The 27,924-nt window shown below is 34.4% G+C and overlaps 1 protein-coding gene and 1 long non-coding RNA gene across 6 annotated transcripts in view; one reads left to right on the top strand and one right to left on the bottom strand.

Moving 5' to 3' along the window:
• Positions 1-16,242, top strand: part of LOC140632622 (uncharacterized) — a 31,822-nt gene extending 15,580 nt beyond the window's left edge. Inside the window, exons 2-3 of the long non-coding RNA XR_012030231.1 lie at positions 4,242-4,347; positions 15,931-16,242. This is a non-coding gene — a long non-coding RNA (uncharacterized lncRNA). The remainder of the gene's footprint in view (positions 1-4,241; positions 4,348-15,930) is intronic.
• FYB1 (FYN binding protein 1) overlaps positions 4,935-27,924 on the bottom strand; it is a 150,604-nt gene continuing 127,614 nt past the window's right edge. For 3 of the 5 annotated variants that reach the window (XM_072824822.1, XM_072824825.1, XM_072824823.1), the window contains exons 12-19: positions 26,949-27,086; positions 25,422-25,447; positions 23,278-23,344; positions 20,697-20,787; positions 19,345-19,507; positions 10,008-10,041; positions 7,903-7,934; positions 4,935-7,117 (exon numbers count right to left, since the gene is read on the bottom strand). In XM_072824822.1, the coding sequence (XP_072680923.1) occupies positions 7,095-7,117; positions 7,903-7,934; positions 10,008-10,041; positions 19,345-19,507; positions 20,697-20,787; positions 23,278-23,344; positions 25,422-25,447; positions 26,949-27,086 (574 nt within the window). In that variant the 3' untranslated portion in view covers positions 4,935-7,094. Of the gene's footprint in view, positions 7,118-7,902; positions 7,935-10,007; positions 10,042-19,344; positions 19,508-20,696; positions 20,788-23,277; positions 23,345-25,421; positions 25,448-26,948; positions 27,087-27,924 lie in introns of those variants that run through there. The other 2 variants (XM_072824824.1, XR_012030228.1) reach the window with 2 other exon arrangements.

The raw sequence follows: 27,924 nt of genomic DNA, 5'->3' as shown, positions 1-27,924 counted from the left end.
CTTTTTTTGGAAGAATATTTTGCTACCTTATATTTTCACAAATTATGTCGAATATTCTGCATGAACTTTTCTGAACTAATTTATGCTTTTACTTTTCTCTTATTAACTCCTTCTAATAGTAATTAATTTAAAAATTACTGCCACAATTGTGAGAGTTTAAAAATTATCATGAATCCTCTTTTAGTACAATATTGATGCTATTGAAGTCTAAACTTTCTGTAAAAAGTGTGCAGAGACTTGAAATTATCTAGTCAAATGCATAAGTACAGTGGAAATAAACACAGTTGTGTGGTCCTAGGAATGAGTCTCACAGACGATGCAGGCATATGGAACCTCGGCATATGACACAGAGTTGGCTTTGATATTGTGGAGAGGGTTAGCCCAATCAAAAAGTGGTTTGGAGGAACTGCTTCTCTGAGGAGCAAGAAGCTTGGTATTTCCAGATGGGTTCAAAGAATTTAGAGTGAAAGCAAAACTTTAAAACTTTTAGAAGAAAATATAGAATATCTTCATGAGCTGGTAAAGAGTTTCTTAAATAAGAGTACAAAAAGAGTTTCTTAAATAAGGTACAAAAAGCATTGGCCTCTGTCTATTCAAGTGGAGTATGTGCTTATTCTACTGTTTAGTGGTTCCAATCCTGGGTATATTCCATAGAGAAACCCTCACATACCTAGGGAAATTCCAACAGGAATGTCCATAGTTACATTGTTTATGATATTTTTTCTTTTTTTTATTTATTGGAGTTCAATTTGCCAACATGTAGCATAACACCCAGTGCTCATCCCACCAAGTGCCCCCCTCAGTGCCCATCACCCGGTCACCCCCACCCCTTGCCCACTTCCCCTTCCACTACCCCTTGTTCATTTCCCAGAGTTAGCAGAAGTTGGGAGCGATCTAACATGACTTTAGTAGAAAACCAAAAGTATCTGTGGTTTTGCACTCAGTAGAATGCTTGCTATACCTTTCCCAAACATAATAGGAAGTGACAAAAGCAGGTTGTAGACTAGCACATACAGTATGATACTAATTTTATCCAATTTTAAGATATAAAAAATAATACTTAAAACATTTTGAGAGATATATACATATGTAGGAAAAGTGTGAAGAAATGCAAAGAGGTGAGAAACACCAAAATCAGGTACCAGTTTTCTCTGAGAAGGAGGGGAAGAAAGAGTAAAATGTGATTGTGATGAAGTACACAGGAATCTTTAAATGTACTTACAGAGTTTTACTTAATGAGAAAATTAATGTTTGAAAGGTGACTGGGGGAAATGCAAAAATTTTATATTGGTATTATAAACTGAAAAATATTCACTAAAATTTATCTCTAGATACTAAGAAAGGTGAGGGAGAATTTATGATGAGCACAAAACTGTCATTAACTTATGGTCATAACTCCATTTCACAAGAGCATTGCCCTGTTTGTTCACTTACCTTATACAACAGATGAGGTTCTAGCCTATTTGTAAAAATCAAATCCATTTTCAAAGGATAGCCATTTATGATCTTTTGAAAACAAAGATATTACAAATAATTTTTTCCTAAGTACTAAAGGCAAATTTGAAAGTTGAATTTCTTCTTTCCTGGCATAATGATAAATCTTATACAAACCAATGAAATAAGTATAGAGCACTAAAATTGACTAGTTTGAAGGAATGATACTACTCGGAATATCTAAATTCTGGTATATTAGTTAAGGGGTCAGTCATGATATGTTATCACCATTTTTTCTGAAGTTATAGACTTTACAGCTCATATTCTCTAAATTTAACATTAATTAAATATATATTTCAGTCTTACAAGTCTCTCTTGAAACTGGGTTCTGTAGCTTAGTTAACACTAGCATTTCTGTTTGTCATCTGCATCATAATGAAAAAAACCATCATTTTCCCTAATTTCCGGCTTCTTTGTATCTCACTAACAATTTTCATTGTTGTTATTATTATTATTGTTATTGTTATTATTACTCAGGAGTGAGGAGGAGTGGATAGCATATGGAAAGCAGGATATCACAATGATAAGATCTTGAACCTGTTCATGAAACTTGGGCAAAGCATATGTCACATCTAAATTTCATTTCTTCTGAGCCTGACTCGATAAGGTTGACATAATGTTTAAATAGGACAAGGCTCTTAGCACTCAGCACAGTGTTTAGCACACAATAAGCACTCAATAAATGCTAATAGATGGTGAGGATGACAGCGACAATGCAGCTTGTATACAGAATTGACTCAAATACTGAGATTGGATGATTTCACCTTTTGAATAAATGTGTAAGATACATAGAATAATAATAATAAATAGACTTAAAATGAACATTCATCTTTCAACTGCCTCTCAACATACTTACCTGTGTAAAATGTGGTGACTTAGGGGGCATTGCTGCTGAAATGATTTGGGACTCTGACAGGACCTTGACAAGCCGGGACAACCCCTTAATGATGCAAGGCCTTCCAGCTTTAGCGTTTGGTCCATAAAATATACACTTTTATGTCCCTTCCTATTTGACGAGAGAGCTGTTATTTCTGCAGAAAATTCACTTCTGATCTAACCCTCGTAACTTTTACTGGCAGGTGCACCCATCCCTCAGCTGCTATAAGAATTGGTTGCTAAAATTCACAGCTGCACCCTACTTCGGAGAATTTCTCTCAGCCCAAAGAGGCAGTGTTGCCCACAGATGATTGAGGTTGGGGAAGGAAGCCTCTGGTAGCCAGGGACTGCTGATGGAGAGATACAAGCCTAGCTCCCTTGTCTCAGGGTAGCTGACTCAATGGAGTGCTTCTTGCTTCAGTGCTTTCTTCTGGAATCAGGCTGAGCATGGGCTGCAGTTAATGCACATCTTTGCCCAACTTTTTCCCCTGTGCTATCCTGCTTGCAGGATTTTTTTATCCTGCTTACAGATTTTTTCCCCACTGTAAAGTCCCCTAAACAAAGCCCTCTAAAATTCTAGTCTCAAGCTCTGCTTCTGGAGGATCCAACCTAAGATACCTTGTGAGTATGTCTATTTCTACAGTTAGGTTTGGAATAAGAGAGATTTTCTGTTGTTTCTCTTCTAGACAAATGCACAAAAGTCTTTAATACCTTGTGGTTTTGGTTTTCTAGTCTTGTACATTTATTTAGATCTTGGAGGTTAGTGACCATGATAGCTTAGTGCACCTCTTTTGGTTTGATACATATTAAAGACAAGAAACCAACATAGCAAAACAAAACAAAAACAAAAACAAAAAAACACCAAACAAAAAACCCCCCACAAACCTCTAATCCCCGGAGGCATGTGGGCGGCAACAGCATTTCAAAGCTTTTCTTAACACAGCTTCTACCATATAGGGTGAAGCTCTAACAATCATATCATTTTAGCTAAAGAATAATAACCTAAATTTCATCCTTACTTAAAGAGTCTTCCTTTCAACGCTGTTCCTAGAGGTGTGATGAAGACTCAAGCTCCCATATCTGACAGCATGTGTAAGATCATGAATTTGAAAGCAAAGAGATAGTTTCCATGCCGGAATAAAATTATTAATCAATTTAATTGAAGTTTCTGAAAAATATTACATCATTTCAAAGATCTGTTTCTAAGAACTGAGATGAGAAGGTGGTCATAGAAGGAATTTCTGTCTTCTGCTTTGTTAATAAGAACCTGTCTGCCAACAGCCTGTATTCGCTATTGAGTATTCTCAGCTGGGCAAGTCCAAGGCCATAATTTGACTTTAAATTTCAAGTCCAGGCCATGGCATTTGCATCGCATCAGATGCTGAGGAGTTCATGTGCAGCAGCATTAGTTTTTTATGATTATATTCCTGCTAGACCTCTCAATGGCATTTGGTGCTTCTAACAGAAATGCAATCTGGCTGTCATAGACACTAAATGAGGTTTGTCCATCACTCACCCCCACGGAAAGGCTCCTCGTTATTGACAAGTTGGAGAGCTCTAGTGTGGTGTGTGTGCTTCATCTCATTTATTTCCTGTCATAAATGGCTGATGTTGCAGAAAAATGGAGCAACGTATTTGTGAGACGAAATGGGAGGAAGCCAGGGAAGTTGGAGGAGTCATCAGAGAGCAATGCAAGTCTGACCCTAATAAAGAGGGTCAGGGAAGGGAAGGGAAGGGAGGGTCAGGGTCAGTCAGGGAAGAATGTTGGAAAGAAACATCTCTGAGTACTATGCAGGGTAAAGAAGTTTTAGCAAGGCTGTTGGGGAGTCTTCAAACCACATCTGCGGCCTGGTGTCTTCTGTATCTTTCAGGATCAGGACTGCCATGCTCAGTCATTGGCTAGGAGCAGTCTGTGGGCAGCTTGGAGTTGGCACAACTGTGGAAATGGGTCTCTGAGTGTTGATGGCAGGACCTTTGGTGAGTTAAGCTTCCTATGGTTGGGGGTCCACGAGGTGTAGTATTCTCCTGGTTGCTAGATATACCCTACCATTTTAAAGACAATGAGATGAGAAGAGGAAGGTAGAAATGGGTTGTAGTTTGAGAGACGTTTGGATTCAAGGCAAGATTTTCTGTTGTTTTTTGAGCTAGAAAAACTTCAGTATGTTTGAAAGCCTAGAAGAGGGAATCTGCATGATGGGAGAAGTTAAAAGTAGAGGAAGAGAAGAAAAGAAAGGGGAGAATTTGGGTGGGGAGTGTGTGTGTGTGTGTGTGTGTGTGAGAGAGAGAGAGAGAGAGAGAGAGAAAGAGAATTAGTTAACTGTGAAGGAAGAAGACTACAGTGAAAGAAGGATGAAGAAATTGGATAAAGGTTATGGATTTGAGGAGGGACATCTTATTCCCTGGGGTAATGTCTGAATATGGGTTAAGGCTGAATGTCATTGGAAGTTGAAGGGAATTGTGCTTGTTTTTTTTCAATTTCATTCAAAATAGGAAGGAAAAAGAGGTAAGATTGGACTTAGAGAAAGACTCTGCAGATCAATTTCTTGATGAAGTAGGAGGCGAAGTTATCTGCTGAAGGTATTATTTATTGTAACTCTTCTCGTGTGACAAAATTCCATACATAAAACTATAAGAGAAATAATATTTAGTATATTAAAATTAATATGTCAAATATATCTTTATATTAAGATGATTATCTAATACATATATCTTTCGTAGGCATGTGTATTTTTGTTTCTTGGTGTATAACCCAAAACTCTAAAATATTCTCTTGATTTAATTAGGAATTTTAAAAACTGACGTTGTATTGAATTTGTCATTCTCAATCAGAAAAAAATTACTGGAAATATACTGTCAGTGTATTACGTATATTTGCTACCAAATTTAACAAAAACAAAAATGCTTTTGAACCATGTAATTTATCTCTTAAATAATTTCATCAAATGAGCATATACTGGCTTACCATATTAAAAAGTAGACATTAAAGTATTTCATAATTGGGGGGGGACTTTGACATCATTGGTTTCTCATGTGAGGGCCTCAGACTCCCAGAATCTATAAATTGAGCAATAAATGTTGATGATGGCCTATTTTCTTTCTTTCTTTCTCTCTCTTTCTTTTCTTTCTTTCTTTCTTTTTCTTTCTCTTCTTTCTTTCTTTTTCTTTCTTTCTTCTTTCTTTCTTTCTTTCTTTCTTTCTTTCTTTCTTTCTTTCTTTCTTTCTTTCTTTCTTCTTTCTTTCTTTCTCTTTATTTTTTTGATGATCTATTTTCAAATTTCAACATATCAAATGGAAATCACACTTTACCCATATGAAGGCTGAGGTTACAATGACTTAAAATGATTTCAATTCAGTGGGGCCACTCTTCAGAAGCTCCAATGGGCCTTTGCAATATTAAAGTATGGAAAATGCATTAATCAGTATTTAATCAAAGAATTTTAAAAATACACAAAGGCTTCTGAAATACAGGATTAGGGTAGGGAAAAGATTATAAAAGTTTGAGGTAACTGGTAGTAAAAAAAAGTTGGGAAATTTGATTGATTGCATCTAATCCTGTAATTTGCAGATGAGGAAACTGGGAGGATAAATAGTTTACCCAATATTACTTCGTGGTTCATTAGTAGTAGAGCCTGCTTTAGGATTTGCCTATTTTGGAAGTTGTGAAAAAATTACCTAACATGCTATTTTCTTGGGTGTTAGGGTTTTGAATATTGTATCATGGTGTTTAGTGTTCTTAGCATTTGGAGCCCAAATGCTTCATATTTTGTTTGGAGTTGCTTTGGGAATGAGTATGTCTGAGTAAGGAATGTTCTAGTCCAAACACTAGGCCAACTTTCCAGTAAAGTAGTTAAAAAAAAAGAAAAAAAAAGTTCCACAGAGGTAATTGAAAAGCAAAAGCCTTCAAAAGAGTTCTCATAGTAAAGAGGTGCCATAAAAGCCTAATTAATTTCAAAGTCCATCTTCATTCTTCATAATTTTAGGGTAGTCCTCATTCATATCCACTCTAGTTACAACAGTAATTTAAATAGAGCACATAATTAAACTATTAGTGGATGAATCTGCAAAAAGAAAACTTATTTTGGCTCTTCTAAATTTTAATCTTAAGTGCGCACACTAAATGTTTACATTCTCATCAAATAATTAACATATATTCACAATTAACAAACAGGAACAATCTTTATACAAAAATTCTGCTACCACTGTCATTTTTAAAACATTTATCCTGCCAGCAAGAGAGGAGACAGTTGTGTCTTTTTCAGGATAGATAATTTGAATAAAGAATATAAGATACAGTCATAATTAGAAGTTCAAACAATAGTTTTCCTTCTTGTGAAATGGTTTAATATTTTCTTCCTTATATTTCTTTATTCTTCTTCCTCATATTTCTTTAGACAACACAATCATTTCTTCTCATTTTTTTTTTCTTTTTAAGGAGGGGAGGTTGTCTACAGAAGGGAGGTGGTCTAAAAGAAGTGCCTTCATAACTGCAGCTGAGGCAGAGATGGAATATTTAGTAATTCTTACATTTCATTGGTGTAGTCTTCCAAGATGTCAAAATCATTTTCTAAGTCCAAAGTTTCAAAACCTCATAATCAAGATTTTATAACAAATGGTAATGAGTAGTTGTGTGCATTCATTTTCTATGATATCCAATCGCATGTCAATTAAAACTTAGACTTCATTTTGGCAGCAAATGAACATAGCAGAATGAACAAAGCTGAGACCTAGTCATTGTCATAGATGCAACCTGGAAAAAAAAAAGTACAAATTTCAATATAGTTATACAAAACACATATCTTTTAAGTGTTCCAAGGTTAGAAATGTGGGTGATTCACACCCTCCCAGTTTAGGATTAAAAAAAATGTAGAATTGACCCATTTTATGAAAAAGTAGTTAAATGGAAGATCATATATGTATTTAACTTTCAATGCTCAGTATATAATTCTAAGTTTTTGGACAGATTTATTCTTTATCAAAATGAGACTGAGGATTATTTTATTGGGCAATTAATTAAATGTACTCTTTGGTAGTTACTGTAAATGAGATTGGAGATATTAAATATCAGTACGATCCTAAATTTAAAAGGAAACTAAAAGGCCACATGAGTAACTATATGCATCATTTCAGTTGAGATTAAGTTTTTAGAGTGTAATTTATAAATATGTGATGCTAAAAGAACACTGGCAAGTAATATAGGTTATGAAATAAGTACCTATTAACTGGTCAAGTATACATATGTTTGTGGATGAAAGTTTAGAAATTAAGATTAATAGTATAATGAAAAATTCACTAATCATTTTCATGCTTCTGTTTTCGAAGAAAATAAATAAGATTCTCCCTTGATTTCCAGTCATGTGCACAAATAATTTTTTAAAATTATATCACAGCATCTACTTTTCCTAACATTTTCAAGTGATTCAAATTCTGATCTGATTGGAAAGCTCTAATTAATCCAGCAAGCTATTTTTAGTATTTATAAGAACAAAAATTCACTGTTACTGTTCTTGGTGGTGGGTGCCATGTGAGACTTACCATCAGCAATATCATCATAGATCTCTCCATCACTGTAAATATAGAAAATAATTTTTATTAAAAAATATGTTCTTAACATTAAGGCAATATTTAGATTAAAAAGCTAGTAATATAAAAAAAAGCCAGTAATATGATTTTATATGACAAAATTAAGCATTTAAGGATGAGAAGTTAAATGTCATTCACTTTTAAGTGGGAAGAAATTTCATAGTCATCTGCATCATCTTTCATTGGTTTAACCTAATCCTCTGTTATATTCTAAAAATAACCAAAAGACCCACAACTTACTCCATATCATAGACATGGAATAGTGGAAACATGCCTCAGGAGCCCCACATATGCTTTATTCATCTTTAGATCCAACTGTGAGCCTAGCATAGAGCTGTGTGTTGTAAGAAGTACTTTTTCAACTGCACAAACTGAACAAGCATAGCACAATACTCCACTTGGGGCTCTAATGGATTTTTTAAATGTACAAATATTAATTATAAAATATATAAATTTTCAAATTTATATTTCAAAATGAGTAGCCAAGATATGGTTTGTATGGTGATTCTTATGTTATATAATCCTAAAAATATTTATGGTTATAAACTGCATGCATAGTAATAGTTCTGGCTACTTTTACACATTTTGGTTGTACTTGGTCCTGAATCTTTGTAAAATATTTCTTTGTACACACCTACTGAGTCCCTCCTATGTACCAGGAGATACAGACATGAGTAAGACAGAAGCTTGGATTTCAAGATGCTTATAATCTAATGGAGGAGAGAATTATATGCAAGTAATTAAAATAGAAAGTATGATAAATGCTAATATAGTCTTGAAACATAGAATACAGTTTTTTGTTTTGTTTTGTTTTTAGAATACAGTTTTAAAGTTCAGAAATATAAGAGGACTTTCACTTTGACAAGATCCACTATTGGTTTCTGTATTATCTCTGCTTTTATCATGGAAGCAGCAGCAGGCTCTCCAAGTCACTGCCAACTGTGGCAGATGCTGTGAGTTCCCTATGTCTTTGTTTGGATCCTTTCTCTGAGATTAGGGAGGGTTTGGCTAATAGAAATCTGACACAAATACAAAGAGGACAGATTTTCCTATCATTCATTCAATAAGCACTTATTAAGTATTCACATCAATAGATGGTGAACCCATAATTTCTTAGAGTATAAATTCTAAACTCTCTCTTCATCATCCTGGAATAATCACTGATGAAGTTGTCCTCGTTACGCCATATATTCTTTCCTTGAAATTTGTATCTTTCATAAAATAGAAAAGTGCCTTGCCCACCATTGTGATTAATGCTCTGAGAAAAAGAATTGTGATTATTTTTCTTTTGACTCTTTACTAGTTTGCTGACAAAGCATTAGCATTGAGTTATCTCTTTCGATTGGTGTCAGGTTGTTTATGTATACAGTTTGTGAGTCTTCCTTGATTTTTTTTATTATGCAGAATTCTGTAAATATTAATATTGGCGTATGACCTGATAATGGAGTTCATTTCTTGCATTAATATACTTGCAACAGAATCTTATAACATTTGAGGGGGATTCTAATAGAACACTAGTACCAGACTGTGACAATGTCTTATTCATAAGAATAGAAGAATCATTGAGGACTATCTTTTTTCTGGCATGCTTCCAAAAGAGCAAGTTAATACTCTACTATGCCTAGTAAAGAAAAGCCCTCAATTGAAGATTACTAACAGGTGACATTAGCACCTACTGTGTAAACACTAATTGGTTCATGATTAATTCATTTCAACCAACTGCATTAATCAGTAAGTGATAGGCAAACTATTAATGAAAGTGTTAGTGGTTGTCCCCTGTCTCCAATGTTTTGTACTGTCTGTCTCCAATGAATATATATAATTATGAACTGTATACTCATGAATGAGAAGGGTTCTTATCTATTTAAAAGAGTGACAGTTTATGAAAACCAGAACTTTATTATGGATCCTACTCTACTGACATTAATATAGCATATTTTTAAAAAATTTATTTATGGCAGTTCAGTAGAATGTATTATTTAAATATCAGATATCTTTCTTATGGAAAAGTATAATATTTGTTTTATAAGTACAGTAATAGAAGAATATGAACTTACTTGTCTACCAAGTAACTCCGAAGGACATAACCATCTATGAAAAAAGAAAATAAATTTTATTAATAGTACAGAATTGAATAATCTTTATTGTTTCTTTTAAGAAAGTGAGATAATTGAATATTTAATAGGATACAATGTAATATAATATACTGAATAATTATAGCTATCTCCAAATAGATATAATCTAATGGAGGAGATTTTTCTTATTTGTGTCCACTGTTCTCCCCTTCTTACCTTCTCCTTTTCTAACTTTTCTCTCTCTACTACATGTCTCTTTTACTCCATTCACAATCTTTCCTCTTAAAGAGAATCAGATTATCTCCTTCTCCATGCTACTGCAGGTTGTGGCACAAGGCTCCTTCAAATTTCCTTCATGGTGATACCCATGCCACACAACCTAGGGAGAATTTATAGTTTCTCTAAATATAAAAGTAGTTTGCAGATAGGTATTTTAAATACCACCAGATCAAAGCCTTAAGTTTTAAAATTTTATTATATTACAGAGTCAAAACTGTGTTGAACTTCCTTTCAAATCAGCAATCTTGTGATTCCTTGTGGGAGTAGGCATTTTTTTTTTTTAAGATTTTATTTATTTACTCATGAGAGACACACACAGAAAGGCAGAGACACAGGCAGGGGGAGGAGCAGGCTCCAGTCAGGAAGCCAGACATGGGTCTCGATCCGGGTCTCCGGGATCCTGCCCTGGGCTGAAGGCAGCGCTAAACTGCTGAGCCACCAGGGCTGCCCAGGAGTAGGCATTCTAAATGGTTGCAAAATAATTCTCATGTTCAGCGTGGTAGGTCTTCCATACTGCTTTTGCCATTTGACAGAGTGTCAATGTGTGCATTTTCATCTTTCACAAAACAAATCATTATTAGAAGAACACATACCAAGCATTCTAGCGATTCTCCTATTAAATAGGAAATAGACCATATTTTATGCAAAACAAGCAAAGGTGGGTTTTTTGTTTTTTGTTTTTTTGTTTATTTTTATTTTTATTTATTTATGATAGTCACAGAGAGAGAGGGGCGCAGAGACACAGGCAGAGGGAGAAGCAGGCTCCATGCACCGGGAGCCCGATGTGGGATTCGATCCGGGGTCTCCAGGATCGCGCCCTGGGCCAAAGGCAGGCGCCAAACCACTGCGCCACCCAGGGATCCCCTGTTTTTTTGTTTTTGAACACCTTATCTTTGCCCTTATGGTGCAAAATAATCCTAAGGAAAAAATACAAGATATTTTTCTTGAGAAAATTTCTGCTGACATTTAATTAATATTATTAAGCTTTGGAATAATTAGTTTTGTGTTAGCACCTAAACACTACTATATGCTTGAGATTAATACCATTCATTGCCTTGTCAACACAACCTCTGAATTCTTTCAGAGTCAATCTATTCAGCTTGGTCTACTTTAGATCTAATTTTTAAGTAGAGTAAATGTCTAAAAAAATTAAAAACCAGGAAGGTCATAGGCAAAGATTAACACATATGATAATAAATTTACTTGAGTATACTTATATTGCCATTGATTTAACATGCAAAAACATTTTTTAAAAAAGTTGAGACCTTACAAATGAAACTATAGATTAAGACTTAAGAAGATGAACTTTCCCTTGAAATATTCCAGAGTAAAAAAAAACAAAACAAAACAAAAAAACAAACAAAAAAAAAAACTCCACTGAAATATTTTATCAAGAGATTCATGACATTTTAATGAAAACTTTATTAGAGTTCTATTTGGAAAGGAAGAATCAAAGTTATCTTTGAATTCCTGTAGTATGGAAATAATGAAGCATGTGTCAAAATGATAAAAGCACAATAATGTAATATTTTTCTCAGACAATGAAAAATTAGACCTTGTTATACCTTCCTTTTTAAATTTCAGTTAAAGCAAAAGTAGTAAAAATTATTAATGTAAGAACATCTAAAATTAATATCCTTAGTTGCTTTGATATCACAGTTCTTTTATTCATTTCATGTTAACAGACTTCTAAAAAAATTAAGATATATATCATAATTTAACATAATTTTTAGAGGGGGGATAAACTCACCTCTAAAAAATTCAATTCTATGCATGTCTCTCAAAAGAGAAAAATCTAGGCAGATAACAAGTTTTTAGAACAAATTGTGGGTTTCGTGTCATGGTCCCAATAACTGAAATCTGTCTTTACGTGCACTGATGTTGGGAGCTAAAATAAAAAGTGAAGAGTTCTCTATAGATAGTAATAGTCAAATGTTTTTTTGTTTGTTTGTTTGTTTTTTTAGTCAAATGTTTTTGTTTCCATTAGTTAAAGTTGGTGTTTCTGCTTTTGTTTTGAAATTTTTTCTTAAAACAAATTGGGAAATAAAGTAATACAATATTAAGTGTACCCATGAGATATTTATGTTTAAGTTAATAATTTAAAAGTAATGATGTGGATGAGCTGAAGCTTTTTACAACAAAGGCAATGTCATTGTGAGCTATTCAGGCTTTGTAATGTCCCTGAACTAAAATTAGAAGATACAAAATTAGAGAAACATATAAGAAATCTAAACTGTTGTCAGAGACTGGACTTAACCCAGCATCAAATATATTTGTTTTTTTTTTAAAAGTCTTTAGAAGATTAAAAGAAATAAAGAACAAAACAAAGAGAATATAGGCACTATTTTTGGAAATTAAAGGTTTTTATTTTTCTTTGCTTTTACATAATCTTTTAAAAATTCATTTATGCTAAAGTTGTGTAGACCTGGATAAAGTACTATCTGTAGTAATTAAGCATTAAATAGTTCTTTATATGACCAAAGTTAATAACTCATGATCTACAGTTTAATAGCCTATCTTTGCAAAATTAATTATAAAAATATATATTTTAGATCTCAAATCCCTATTACATTTCCACCTATATCTTGCCTGTTCAAGAGCACTAAGGAATGGCTTTCCCTTTTGTTGAATGCTCTCCTGTTGCTGTTACTTGTGTGTGTGAGCTACATAAATGTGAATGATTATGAATATTATTTAGGAAAAATATATCAAGGAGATGCAGTGTGGGACGGTACTATACTGCTCTATTTTAGTTTCCTGAAATGATGTGATAATTTAGGGCTCATTAGCTATAAAATTACTATTATATAGCATTTTTACAGGGTCAATGACTTTTAATACAGTATAGATTTTGCTGTTTAGTACCTTTAAAAATCTGTAAAACTTCATTCTATTAAAAGCATCATTCATGACAGTGCTGAAACAAGTGACTTACCATGATTTTTATATTTTATATAATCGCTCCATTATAGTTCCTAGAAATAATTTTTTTGCAATAGAAAAATGATCTCTTTGCTTAAATGTTCCATGTACATCCATCATAAGGAATATTAATAAAAAATACATATGAAATAAGCAAAAAAGTCATCATGGCTCCATACCATGTAGAATGGCTGCCATGTTTACTGTGGGTGCTGGCATACCAGGGATTCTCATACTTAAGAGAATTTCATATTCATATTCATGAATATGAATTTCATATTCATACAACAGAACACAGTGGCTTGAGACAAGGGTTTTGAAATATGTGGTGGGATAGAGCTAATTAAGAAAGACATCCATTCCCCATATGTGCCAACTCTCAGGACTGATTTACCTTGTTATGAAAGAAATATAAAATCATCTTTGGAAAAGTTGAAAATATCTTCATTCTAATATTTTCACATTTTTTACTTAATAAAAGCAACAATTTCTATTATTTATGATTTCACTTGTCATGAGCAAGTCCAGAAATAAAGTTAAATTTACTCAATTTGGCCTCATGTTGTTTAAAAACAGTGAAATCAGGGATCCCTGGGTGGCTCATCGGCTCATCGGTTTAGCGCCTGCTTTTGGCCCAGGGCGCGATCCTGTAGTCCCGGGATCGAGTCCCACGTCAGGCTCCCGGCATGGAGCCTGCTTCTCCCTCTGCCTGTGTCTCTGCCTCTCTCTCTCTCTGTGTCTATCATAAATAAATAAATAAATAAATAAATAAATAAATAAATAAATAAATCTTTAAAAAAAATAAAAATAAAAACAGTGAAATCATGTACAGATTTACCCGGGCAAGGGGACCATGTCTGACTTCAGCGGAACATACTTAAAATGTAACAAAAGAAAAAAATAAAACACAGTGTATAAGACTAAATATGAATTATTAGCCTGCTGTTATAGAAATATTCTCTCTCCCTCTCTTCCTTCTCTCCGTTCTCTCTACTTACTTCTAGGACTTCAAATCAGGGGACTTTCAACATTTTGGAATTTAAAAAATTTTCTTCAGTGAGCATGTGCTGTTTTAAAATTGAAAACGAGATGATTTAAACAAAGAAATGATCAGTTAGATTTGAGAAAATCCGAACTATCTTTGAAATTCCCTTTCCTTGATGCCCAAAGAAAATGTAGAGCATTTTAACCACAAATAATTCTGTTCATGTCTCCTTCCACACTTTTTGTAGAAAATTTTTCTCCAGTGACAGGAGGTGGGGAAACTCACAGCTTATGAGACATTGAGTTGTGGAATACACTCAAATATTAGCGAGAAATTCTAAACATTTGGGAATGTGCCAGAAATACATATTTAAGATCTCAATGCCTCTGCGCTATGTTTTCCACAAGCCAGTGGGTGAACTGATCAAATGTGATAATGCTTGTAATAGTGGCTTGTACTCAATTCCACCATGGAAAGAGATTATTTGTTAATACTTTTGCCTCTAATTTCTACCATTACAAATTAAGTTTCAGTAAGCTATGTTTTCTTTTCTTTGATGGATTAAGGAATGGAAAGTAAGGAAAATGTTAAGGTTACCATGGTGTTGGATTGCAAATGCCTTTACAGCCAAGCAGATATAGAAGTAAGGAACTGAAAGATTTAAAGCCTCCTAAATAATACACAACAAGCAAGCTACATCAGTAAGGCTAAGATAGAGAACTGTCTTCTAGCAAGTTAAACTATTCCACAGACTTCTTCCTGTGTGTGTCTATATGTCAGACTTTCATCTGGTTCTCCAATGCAATCTCCAAATTGTTACATTCAGCTCAGGAAGCCCTGAACAAGGTGCCAGGCACCACAGGATGTGTTGGCAGTACAATGTTGAGAACATTTCAGTGAAGTTACTCTCAAGCTCAGAGTCTAATAAGAATAACAGATTGGTAAAACAGTAAGGACAATTCCAGAGACAGAAGAAGTAGCATGGTGGGGCAGGGGAGAGATAAATTGTGATGGGTGACTGGAGAGTAGGGAGTGGGTGTGCTTCCAATTTTAGATGACAACAGGATTGCTTTTAATAGGCAATTATGGGCATTTGAAGTAGAATAAAATAGCATAGAAGGATGAAATAGCCTAATTTACTTAGGGAATGACAAGTATGTAGTATATACTTTTAGAGCATCCGTTGCAGACGGGAAATAGTTGATGAGATTGAAGTTAGATCTACAGGGTTTTATGTACTAGCTTCAGATAATATTTGTATATTTAAAAATCATATCTGAGTAACAGTGTGGCAGGGAGATTGGCTGAGAGTAAGGGTAAAGTAGACATAGCATTTGAAAGGCTATTGCAATAATGAATGTAGATGAGGGAGGTTAAATCCACACAATTCTCTCAAATCCTATAGAAGTCATGAGCAATGTATCAGAGATAAGGGAGAATAAGAATACCAAGGATCCAGTTCAAGGGAGGAATAAGCAGGAAGTTTAGAAAAATTAAGAAAAGCAGGAGATCTGGCAAAATAAAAGTGAAATTAAGCAGGTACAATAATCACATTTTGGAACAAAGCTTAACATGAAAGGCAATAGCAGATGCTCCAGGTGGCCTTCCCATAGACCTTCACCCTAACCATGTTGGTGCCTTTTGGTTCACCCAACTTCCAAAGAATAACGTTTGCAGTTTTTTTTTTTTTTAACTGATCATTTTTCTCTTGTCTTCCAGATGTCCTTTTCAGCTTGCTCAGTATCCTGAATGGCTCACCACCTGCCCAGGAGGAGGCTTCAACTCCACATTAACAGGGATTGATGTATAAATACCCCAATTTGTTTCTCCCTGGGTGTGATAACACTGCCACTTCGAGTTCCCAACTGGAATAAGCTCCAATGATCTAAGTGGCAACCTTTTCCATAACAAGGCTTTGTCAACTGCCTTTCCTTTCCTGTCTACTTTCCCACTTGCCTTTGAGTGTTTCCTAGAATCACATCCTAAACCAGTCCAAAGAAACTCTTTAAATAAAAAAAAAAAAAAACAAAAACAAAACAGGTACACAAGCACTGCTGATAGAATCATCAGGTTTCCGTCCTGTGTGGGATGGACCCCGAGCCCTCTAAGCCTTGAATTCGTTATCAGTGAGCCTGGGAATTGTAAAGGGCATTGGTATTGCTCCAGGAAAGAAAAAAAAAAAAAAAAAAGATAAAAGTGACATGGGGCCCTTGACTGTGATCTATCAGCATTTTACGTAATGTTTGCCCTTCTCATTTTTAACAGATGATAAATTCTAAGAGGGCAGGAGCCCTCCAATATTCATAACAGTACTAAGAATTATTGAGGTCCAAATAGGAAATGAGTGCAGATTACAAAATTATCCCTAAGTAGTTACTGTTTTTCTCATTCTTAAGGTCTACTAGCTCCTGGAAAGAGGAGTCTTCTCCAAATTTCTGTTTCTGGTGCTGCATCTTCCTGCCCATCTACATCCACACAGGTTGTTGATGAAGCCATTTACACCCTTGTTACTCGAGAGTATGTTCCATGGACCAGCAGCATCCATTCCCTGGCAGCTTGGAAAAGTGCTGAATGTTACACTTCACCTCATACCTACTGAGTTAGATTCAGCATTTTTGACAGGATCCCCATAAGAGGGGTTATGGATTTTGAAGTTTAAGGAGCATTTCTTTAGATGGGATTTGGTGCTAAAGACAAGAATCTCAGGACAGCATGGCAAGATTGGTCTGCAGCTTGTATCCCGGAGAAAGGGTCACAGGACAAGCACTAGGACAATTCACTCATAAAAAATGTCATATACTTTGGAAAGCAGAGGAAAGAAAACAGGTTCATTTAGGCTCATTACCCCAGCCACTATTAGCAGTATAGTTCAGTTTCTTTATTTACATAAATTTTTAGAAGATTTTACTTATTTGAGAGAGAGAGATCACAAGCAGTGGGGAGGAGTAGAGGGAGAAGCAGACTCCCTGCTGAGTAGGGAGCCCGAGATGGGACTCCATCCCAGGACCCCAGGATCAAGCCCTGGGCCCAAGACAGATGCTTAACTGAGCCACCCAGGCACCCTATTTACATATTTTTTTTAAAAAAGATTTTATTTATTTATTCATGGGAGACACAGAGAAAGAGAGGCAGAGACACAGGGAGAGGGAGAAACAGGCTCCCTGTGGGGAGCCCCATGTGGGACTTGATCCCAGGACTCTTGGATCACACCCTGAGCCGAAGGTAGACATGCTCAACCTCTGAGCCACCCAGGCATCCCATATTTACATAATTTTAAAAAAAGATTTAATTTATTTATTCATGAAAGACACACACGCACACAGAGAGAGAGAGAGGTACAGAGACACGGGCAGAGGGAGAAGCAGGCTCCATGCAGGGAGCCTGACGTGGGACTCGATCCCAGGTCTCCAGGATCATGCCCGGGGCTGAAAGTCGTGCTAAACCGCTGAGCCACCTGGGATGCCCCTAATAATTTTTAACATGGCTGTAAATCCATCCCATGTTAAGCAGGCTTCTTATTTCTCTTACTATTGTGTCGTGAGAATTTCCTCACATTATTATCATAATCATCATGTAATATTCAATCTGGTATATTAATCAGAACCTATTTAATACCTTTTAAGTTTTTAAACTTTTTAATATTTTTGATGATCTTTTAATGCATACAGCTTTTCTGCACTTAAAGCTGTTGCTTGGGGTACATGCTCACAAACGTTAGTCTGAATGGGGGCTTTCTTTGTCTCCTGGAGCACTTGTTTACACATAATCTCCAGTGACCTTTGAGTCTTAATACTACACTACCCGTGTCTTTTATTCTTTGTACCCACATTTCATTTTCTCCTTTTAAAAACCAACCACACCTCCTCCATGATAACTTTAGATCCATTTCCCCAACCTTGAGTCACTGGTTTTATTCTTAAAACTCCCATTTCAGTTCCTGTCCCTGAGTCACCTTCCTGTCATTAAAATTCGACTCAGAGTTCATGTTTTCCACACAGACTAACCAAGCTGATAGGGGGCATCCATGCTGACTATCCGATTTTAAAGACAGGACACATAATTCTGAGTTACTCTTCCCTGGACTTTAAATAAAATAAACTTCCTTTTAAAATTTGACAGAAACATTTCCAACTGCAATTTCAATAGCCGATAAAGTCAAATAAGACAAGGACTCTCTTGTATTCAATACTATGCTGTATTAAGGAGTGCACTTGTCATCATGAGTGCTGGGTCATGTATGGAAGTGCTGGCTCACTATGTTGTACACCTGAAACTAATATAATGCTGCATGATAACTACCCTGAATTAAAATTAAATTAAATTAAAAAATAAATATATATAGGAAGCACTATATATATTTATATTCCTATATATAAACAAAAATATATAGGAAGCACTTTTTTTTCCCCCAAGAAGCACAATTGGGAGCTGCTCTTTCCTGAACTTTAAGTGAAATAAGCCTTCTTTTAAAATTTGACAAAAGCATTTCCCTCTGTCAGTTTTTTTTTTTTCCACCTCTGTCAGTTTTAATAGCTGATAAAGTCAAAGACAGGACTGTCTTATATTCATTTGGAATACTATGTTGTATTGAGTGTGTCCAAGTAGGAAAAGAAAATAAGAAGATTTGCTAGGTAGGAAAACTGGAAATTCTAGATATGACATGTGCTATATAATTTCAAAACTAGGCCAGAACAAGAGCCACTCACTACTTTAGCACAGTGGTTCTCACTTTGGTGTACCTGAGAATAAGTTAGGGAAGAGGTGATGATCACATATTCCATCTGACTCCCCGGAACTCATAACTTAGCAAGTCAAGGGTGAGTCCAGGAAACTGTGATTTTAATACACAAAGGGTTTTCTGATCCTGGTAGTCTGTGGGACCACATTTTGAGAAGTACTAATTTGGCATTACTTTGGCACCACAGTGCCAAAAATAGCAGGTTTTTAAGTGAAAAAGGATTAAAATACAATACATTGATTTCAGCACAGCACGATCTCTAGTTTCTTAATGTATGTTCCACAATTCATAAAACATAGACAAAACAAAGATAATAAAACAAGAGCGATCAGGAACACGCATTTGATTATTAAATCCCAGAGTGCCATAGCAGCAAAGAGTAAGCAGTGACTTACATTTTCCTTCTTCATTTCTGCAGAGAACTTTTGTATCATCAGTGCTTTGTATAACTTCAAGAGATTCACCAGGCTTCACCTGTAGATCTCTGGTCCCCCATCTTTTAGAAGTTAAGGCGGGTGCTACTTTGGTGGAATACAGGACTCTAATTTCACCATCATACTGGAAAAATAAAGAAAAACATTTAATTTATTGATTGATGATTATTAAAGTAATCCATCTATTGACAGGTTTATTAAGAAAGCCTTTGCTAAATAAATAGTTCCTTGTTTTCAAAAAATAATGTAAAAATATTAAGGAATAATTTTTGAGGGAAAACCACTCATAATCTCACCAACCTAATATTATCACTATTTTAAAAATTAAAAACATTTTTAAAATTTAAGGTGTACATGTGTTGATTTGATATAGATTACAAAATGACAACCATTGTGGCTTTAGCTAACACTTCTATCACTTTACATAATTACCATTTCTTTTTTTGTGGTGAGAACATTTAAGATTTACTCTCTTCACAACTTTCAAGTATATAATGCAGTACTGCTAACTATAATGACCATGCTGTACAGTAGACCCCTGAAACTTATTCATATTATAACTGAAAGTTTGTACCCTTTGACCAATGTCTCCTCCACGTCCTACCCCAGGCTCTGGTAGCTATCATTTTACTTTGTTTCTGCGAGTTTGGCTTTTTAAGATTCCACGTATAAATGATTATTATAGGGTATTTGTCTTTCTCTGTTTGACTTATTTCACTTAGCATAATGCCCTTAGGGGCCATCCATGTTGTCACAAGTGGCAAGATTTCCTTCTTTTTTCATGGCTGAATAATATTCCAGGGTATGTATATGTATGTGTGTTTATATAAGAATCTTTTAAAAGATTTTTATTTTATTTATTTATTTATGAGAGACATACAGAGAGAGGCAGACACACAGGCAGAGGGAGAAGCAGGCTCTGTGCAGGGAGCCTGATGTGGGACTCAATCTTGGGACCGGGATCATGCCCTGAGCCAAACACAGATGCTCAACTGCTGAGCGACCCAGGTGTCCCAAGAATCTTTTTTTTTTTGTCCATTCTACTTCTAGATTATCTTATTAAAGTTCAAAGAATGGCTAAATCTAAATTATTATTGCAGTATATATATATTGTGCATGTATAAGATTTTGCTGGATTTGTTAAAGGAATACATTCAAATGTAAGGACATTTTTATAGAAAATAAAGAAGTTACAATGGATAACTGACATTGACAATTCTGCTTTTAATACCTGCAGTTTGGTATTTAAAAATCATTGTTTTTTTTCCCCCACTAGTGCTTTGAACTTTGTCTGATAATTAAATATGACATACTTTAAACTTTTTCCTGAAGTCTTTCTCTTCTTTTTCTTGCTTTTTTAGCTTCTTAAGGTCTTTTTCTTCTGTCTTAGCCTTGGCTCCTTGACTAAGATGGTAGAACATATAAAACAGCGTTTAGTTTGGTATAAAAAGAACAGTGTGCAATAGAGACTCCATAACATTACATTTTTGTCAAATTTTGTTTTTAATTAATTCCTTTTCTTAGAAATCTAGTACTTTCACTGTAATAAGTGGTAATATTTCATAACACAGAAATGATTCTTCAAAGAATACAGATTATGAGTAAAATGGAAGGAAGTGATTACCTATTACGGTGAACCATATACAATTATTGAGGTTTAGTGTAAATATGGTTATGTAACAGAGGTTTCATATGATTCAACCTATCTATTGTCAAAATCCCTATATTTTTCAAACCTTCATGGATAATTAACTGGCTTGGCCAATAACATAGAAAAGGCTTTTTGAAAAAGAACATTTTTTTAAAATTGATTTTTATGTCTTGAAAAGTTTATCTATATGTCAGGTTTTCATATAAGCTTAAAATAGAGCCAGGATAGCATCTCAGAGATACCAAGTAGACTAAAGCTAATTGTCATAATAATAAGGCAAAGATAGTGATTTTTCAGCCTGGCCACATATAGAATCACCTGGGAAGTTTTTAAAAAATACCAATGCCTTTGTCATATTCCTAGACATTCTAATTAAATTAAATACATTCTAATTAATTAGACTGAGTGGGGTCTAGATACTGACATATATTGTAAAGCTCCCCAGGTAATACTAATTTGCAACCAAGGTTGAAGAACATTTGCTAATGTTGAATGTGGATGTTAGGAAAAGGTCAGAAATCTCTGAAGGAGGAAATTTTAAAAATCAGAATTTTTGTGAATAATGAAAGATTCTCAATGCTGATATTAATTTTTATAGAGACCACCTAAAATAAAGTTTTGTTTGTAACTGATTTGTTTACAATGTTTGATTCTTCAGTTTTGAATCTTAGAATTCAGTTCATTTACCGTGAAATGTATTAGCACATTGTCCTGCCTTGGGTTCTGCATCTTTCCTCAGTATCTCCTATACTACGGTGCTCTGGGCAGTAGAGGAATTACTATCTTAAATTAGCCGTTTGGAACTATAAGGATATACATGTTAAAAATGGCCCATGAGCTCTCTTTAAAATAATCTATTGAAATTCAGTTTTAGTTAAAAATAGAATACTATGGGAAAGAACATAAAATAGTCTTAAACTCTGAAAATAAGCAGCAGTAAAGAAAACGGTGCATATCACATAAAGTTTAATCAGCTGGGGTTTATTTTACTTGAAGAAAAGGTCCAGTGTGTACCTGGGTTCCTAGAGAGCTATTTAATGGAATGTGGTGACATTTTTACAGTACTACAAAGCAGAAAAATGCATTAAAAAAATGTCAGGGATAGAAGTCACTTCCCAATGGTGAGGAATTTTCAAACCTAACATATTACTAAAGAAGATTAGATTTTCCTTTCAGATAAAAGGAAAATGATTCTCTTTTCATCTTTCTTGTTTGTTGTGCCTATCGAACTTGATCTTCACATAGAAATGATAGCATATTCTCCCTTCAGTGTCTTTGATCTTGATACTTTCTTTTGTTCAGTAAAATTAACTTAACAGTGTTGGTAAAAAATAAATAAATAAATAAATAAGTACTCATGCCTTTTTGCTGTACAGCATGGAAGACACTGCGTATTCTCTCCCATTTATGTCACTTTCGTCCTTCAACTAATCAAGTCCAAGATCCTTTTATTCACCTTTTTTCCTAAGAAAGCTATAGAGGTGTTCTTACACAGTATGTATTAGCTCATCTCACATGTTCATTGAAATATAAAAAAGCATCTTACCAGGTTATTTTCTACTTCAAAAGAGGCTTCAAAAAGTACTCCTTTGTACTAACTGATCTTAATAGATTTTCCTATTTTAACCTAAAGTTAAATTGAAACCTTAGGTGACCTGAAGAATGTCACTATTCACCCTCAATGTTTTCTTTTTTAAATTTGAATGGAACCTTTAAGAATCTGATGCTTTTGTGAAAAAGAGACATAATAAAGTCCTTTTAAAAACACAAATCATCTTTTTTTTCATAAAGGAAAAAAATCTTGTGGAGGACACAAGAGATTTGAAGAAGGTGGGTGAAAGGTGAGATATAAACTAAGAAGTGCATTCAAGACAAAAAAAAGCTTTTGGGAAAAGGGTAAAAATAAAGGGAGGAGATGAATCAGTGAGATCAGTTGTGATCAGGCTCTCAAATATTTTCTCAGTGACTGAGTATATGAATGAATAAAGAATGTAGACATCAGTGAGTCACAGGGCAGAGAATAATCAGGGGACCAGGAGCAGAACACCCAGGAGAGGGGGAGAAGTAGGGGGTGACCAGGGCTCTTCCCCATAAACCTAGAAGACACTTTAGAGCTGGGATCAGAGAGAGGACAGAGCAAATGGGATCAAACACAGTAGATACACACACTACTGGTCTTTTATTCTAGACGAATTTTCTTGATCAGTTAGATTCTCATCTCACAATGAGAACATTTTAATTACCTCAGCTCTGCTGGTGGAGCAGGGAAATCAGAGGCATCCACATCATCATAAACTTCATCTCCCACGTCTAATAAAAGGCAAAATATCAAATGTTGAAACACTTTTAGTTTGAATTTTGATATGAGCATTCGATTATGTTTTTAATATAAAGATGGTTTTGAGGACAACAAAATAAGTTTTCCTGGGATCTCTGTATATTTCTCCCAAAAGCACTGTCTATCCTTGAAGGGGAGAGATTTTTTCTCTCCCTGGATGCTTCTGCTAAATTTCCCTCAAGAAAAGCCAGTGACATAATTGTAACTAGCATTATCAGGATAAACCCCTCAAATAGTGATTAAGATTATTTGAAGATCAACATATGTGATGAATGTCAGGTTTAGTAGATAGCTGACAAACAAATCAACATTACTGGCCATTGGCAATAGGCAATAGAGATCGAAATCAAGAGTCTTAGGGGTTTTGGGAGGGTATGGTAATATATATTATTTTATTTATATGTCTATATTTGTGTCTGTCTATGTTTGTCTGCCTCTATCTATCTATCTATCTATCTATCTATCTATCTATCTACTTACCTACCTACCTACCTACCTACCTATCACTCTCTTTTACTCACTGATCTGTCCTTCATTAGCTTTTAACTTGTAGTAATATTAGGTGTGATACCACCTTAAAGTAGACAGAATATTTCTATTAATAAGGCATGTCTGGTACCAGCAGGTATTGAGAACCAGTGTTGGTAGAAAAACGGAAAAAAAAAAAAAAGAAAAAAAAAAGAAAAACAGCTGTGCCCTTAACAGGTTCAATGGATTTTCCAATCCATGAATACTTTTCTTCCATCTAGATCTCTTGTTAATAAAATCAGGACGATTGCTTCCTCTGTGCACCTACTAAGTTGCACACAGCAAATTAAGCTGAAGAGATGAGTTGAAGAGAGTACAAATGTTTTAAGGAATGGTTATCATAGAAAGTTTAAATGCTCTGTGCTAGTGGCAAGGATTTAATTTCAAGAACTCTCTATACAGCATATGTATAGACTACATACATATGTCTACACATATATGCATATGTGCATATATATATATACATATGTATGTACTCTATACATATATATTACATACACACTTGTCTGTGTGTGAACATTCTCTCCCCACTCAGGGAATTAATTTCACAACTATGTGAAGAACTAATAATTAATATATAAAAATATGACAGATTATTGGTTTCAAGAATGGGAAAAATTACTATTCCATACACTTGCACTTAGAACACACTTGAAAACAAAAGAAAATTAAGACAAAAAACCATTTTTTTACTTAACTGATCACATTTGCTTCACTTTATACCTACCCTTTGTGGAGCTAAGTTTCTTGAATACTTTTTGAAAGTTATAGATTAAGATATAAACTCATCATCAGTTATCGATCAATTTGAATTAGTGTCTTATTTTTTTTTTTCAAACTGATAACTGAAAATGAGGTCAGATAAGCAGTCTGGAAGAATAGGTTATCTGTGTGTTTAGTTTTCTCTTTCAATTTATTTATAAATTCGTATCAACTTTTTGAAAGCCCCTGAATATTCTTGTGAGATTTCATTTTGTTCAAAGTCAATTTAAGAAGAATCTTTTAAAGGTCTGTCTCAGCAGGGATAAGAAAAAATAAGCTGATCAAAATTGTACGAAGAAGAAACTGTTTTACATTTAGCAGTGGAAAAATTTCCAAATACAATGTAATTTATACATTTAAAAAAATCAAAGACATTTAGATTTAGAAGGGCCTTGGTGTCATATAATCTGGTACATTTTTAGAAATCATTATGCAGAAGCCCAATATAGCAGGGTCGACTGAATTGGGGTAGAGGAGACATGAGAAATCTTGGTGTCCATCCCTGCCTACCTGTTGTTTTCTCCATAGTGACCCCTATGGTGGTTTAAAACCATCAATATTAAAAATTTTCCTCTTCCCACTCTTTAAGTGTTGAGAAACTGCCCCCCGCCCCCAGGAGCAGTTGCTTGACAATTACATGAGTTATTATATCCAGAGCCAGGACTTTAATCTAGAAACCATGACTATATCCAATGCTTTCCCACTATCTCATCTGCAATAAATGAGATATAAAATATATAATTAGCTTTTATTACTTACCCAATTGTTTAGGAGGAGAAGGGAAACTGGAAAGAAAATGAGAACACATTTATAATCAGACCAATATAAACGAGAAATTGAGACCTTTTATTTAGGGGAGGCATGAACAAGTAATAGCCCAGAGGCTTCAGACTGCTAATTAATCTATTTGATGGTCATTCCTTTCTCATCTCCATTTCTCCACTGAGTCTCAGCTCCTTTCCATCAATTTTCAATTTTGCAAGACTTTTTTTTTTTTTTTTTTAATTCCAATGGTGGCCAAAAAAGTCAAAAGTCAAGGTATCCAGTGGTTTATTTTGCCCATAGCCATCTATTTTTGAGGTTCTTCCAAATATTTTCAGATTTGTTCTATGAAGTTTGGGCATATTATCACATCAGAGTAAATTAAATGGACTCAATGTTTTGGAGTCATTGTGGCATAGCTCAGGTCAAAACTTTTTATTTGACTTAAAGAGTAGAAATGAACAAAGGTCATAGGATTCTTTCTATGACCATGTTTTCCCAAACAGGAGAATGGTGAATAAGAGAGGAATATCCACTGTAGCCACAGAGGAAGAGTTTATTAATCTGAAATCAGCATTGGGTGGCATTTAGTTGCAATCTAATCAGTAATCTGAAATCAGCATTGGGTGGCATTTAGTTGCAACAGAAAAAGGCCTTTGCTTTTATAACTTTCTGAACTTTAAACACACACACAAATACACATCTCTAGTAGAATGGTGCACAGTTATACTAAGGTGTGAAAGGTCATTAGTTCAAATGACTGAAAATCAAAATTAGGAGGTGTACAGTAGGAGCAAGAAAAATAATCTCTGCCTTTATTTCTAAGTAAGGTCATCATTTGAATAATGCTGTATCAAGAGAGATTTGTTAAAATCAAAGAGGATTTGTTATGTTTATTTACAATTTTGAGTGTCCTGTTTACTAGGTGTTGATTTTAGGTCTCACAGAAGAGTTTAAAATAAGGAATTCTATGTGGAATTAACATTTAAAAAGACTTTAGTGAAGTATGGAGAATCTGTTGAGCTACCGAGACGTTGAATATTTATTTAGAGAAAAGAAATTCCAAATTTTGTCCTTTACTTCCAGCAAATTAATTTTTAAAAGAGGATGTATATTTTGAAGGGTAGTCACTATCAAATATTATATAATATAATGTGGCCTTGGCATTGTGAGCTTTTAGATATGATGCTACATTTAAAAAAATGTTCTACTAAACGCAGTATGTAGGAGTATGTGAGGGTGTGTGTTTGTGCATTTGTGTGTGTTATCTGCACATGTTTGTTGGAAAGGCAAAATATATCTTTAAACCATATGATAATTTTTGAATACTTTGTGTTCCTCTTACATAAATGCGTGAGTGTAAGGGTGACACAGTAAATAAGGCTAAAATGACTAATGGAAAATGACATCGAAGTGACTTAAGCCTGTCAGAATTTGGTTATTGGTTATAAAATATTAGTAGCATTTGATTAAATTAATATTAGTGTAGTTATTGTGCACTGGATTTGGTTGGTTGACTCTTACGATGAACCTTCATTATTGTCTGACTCAGAGACTTTAGGTTTCTCTCGTATACTTTTCTTTCTGTCATCTTTTCCCTTTAACATCTTCAAAATCCCCCAGGACCACGAATTACTCTTCTCTTCAACCTGTAGTGTGGAGCTTAGGAGCATGCAGGCATTGATCAGAATGGAATCATCAATGGAATGTGAAGACGGGTGGACATTCAGATTTTTTATAATTATACTGCATTGATCATTCAGGCAGTAAGTTACTCATTGTAGTCACCAAGATGATGCTTTTAAGTTTATCGGCCACGGTCTTTGAATATAGCTGCTACTGGTAGGTAAGTTATTTTTTTCTATTTAGTGAAATATCTCTTGGTTTTAAAACAGCAAGCTAAATCAAAATTAAGTTATAAGTGTCAATTTTGCATTATTTTATGTTTAAAATTAAGTGAAAATCTTTGTTTTAAAATATGCCATTATAAAAGTTTAAACACTTAGAGAATTAACACTGTTTTTTAATTTTTATTTTTTAATTTAAATTAAATTAATGAACATATAGTGTATTATTAGTTTCAGAGGTAGAGTTCACTGATTCATCAGTTGTACATAACACCCAGTGTTCATTATATCATGTGATCTCCTTAATGCCTGTCACCCAGTTACCCCATCCCCCTCAATACTAGTTTTGCCACAAATAGCATATGGTTTCATTTTATTTGGATTGCCTATAACTATGGTTATTATCCAGAGGATAGCCATGCAACTGATAAACTCCAGAGATTATAGATTGATAAAAAAATGATTGTGAAAAGTTTGAAAAAAAAATCTACAACACTGATAATTCTTTTTTATTTCATTTCTTTTGACAAAGTTGTTGAGATTCTTCCAAATAACATGCCACTTCACTTGAAGTGTGGTGCAATTATACTTTCTGACTTACATCTGCTATTAAGTAAACATTCAAACTATTATTCGTGTGGTAATAAGGAGCA

The sequence above is a fragment of the Canis lupus genome, chromosome 4 (genome assembly GCF_048164855.1).
Source record: "Canis lupus baileyi chromosome 4, mCanLup2.hap1, whole genome shotgun sequence".
NCBI classification, from domain to species: Eukaryota; Metazoa; Chordata; class Mammalia; order Carnivora; family Canidae; genus Canis; species Canis lupus.
Note: the sequence above shows the minus strand (reverse complement) of the source record. Positions and strands in the feature narration are given on the sequence as shown.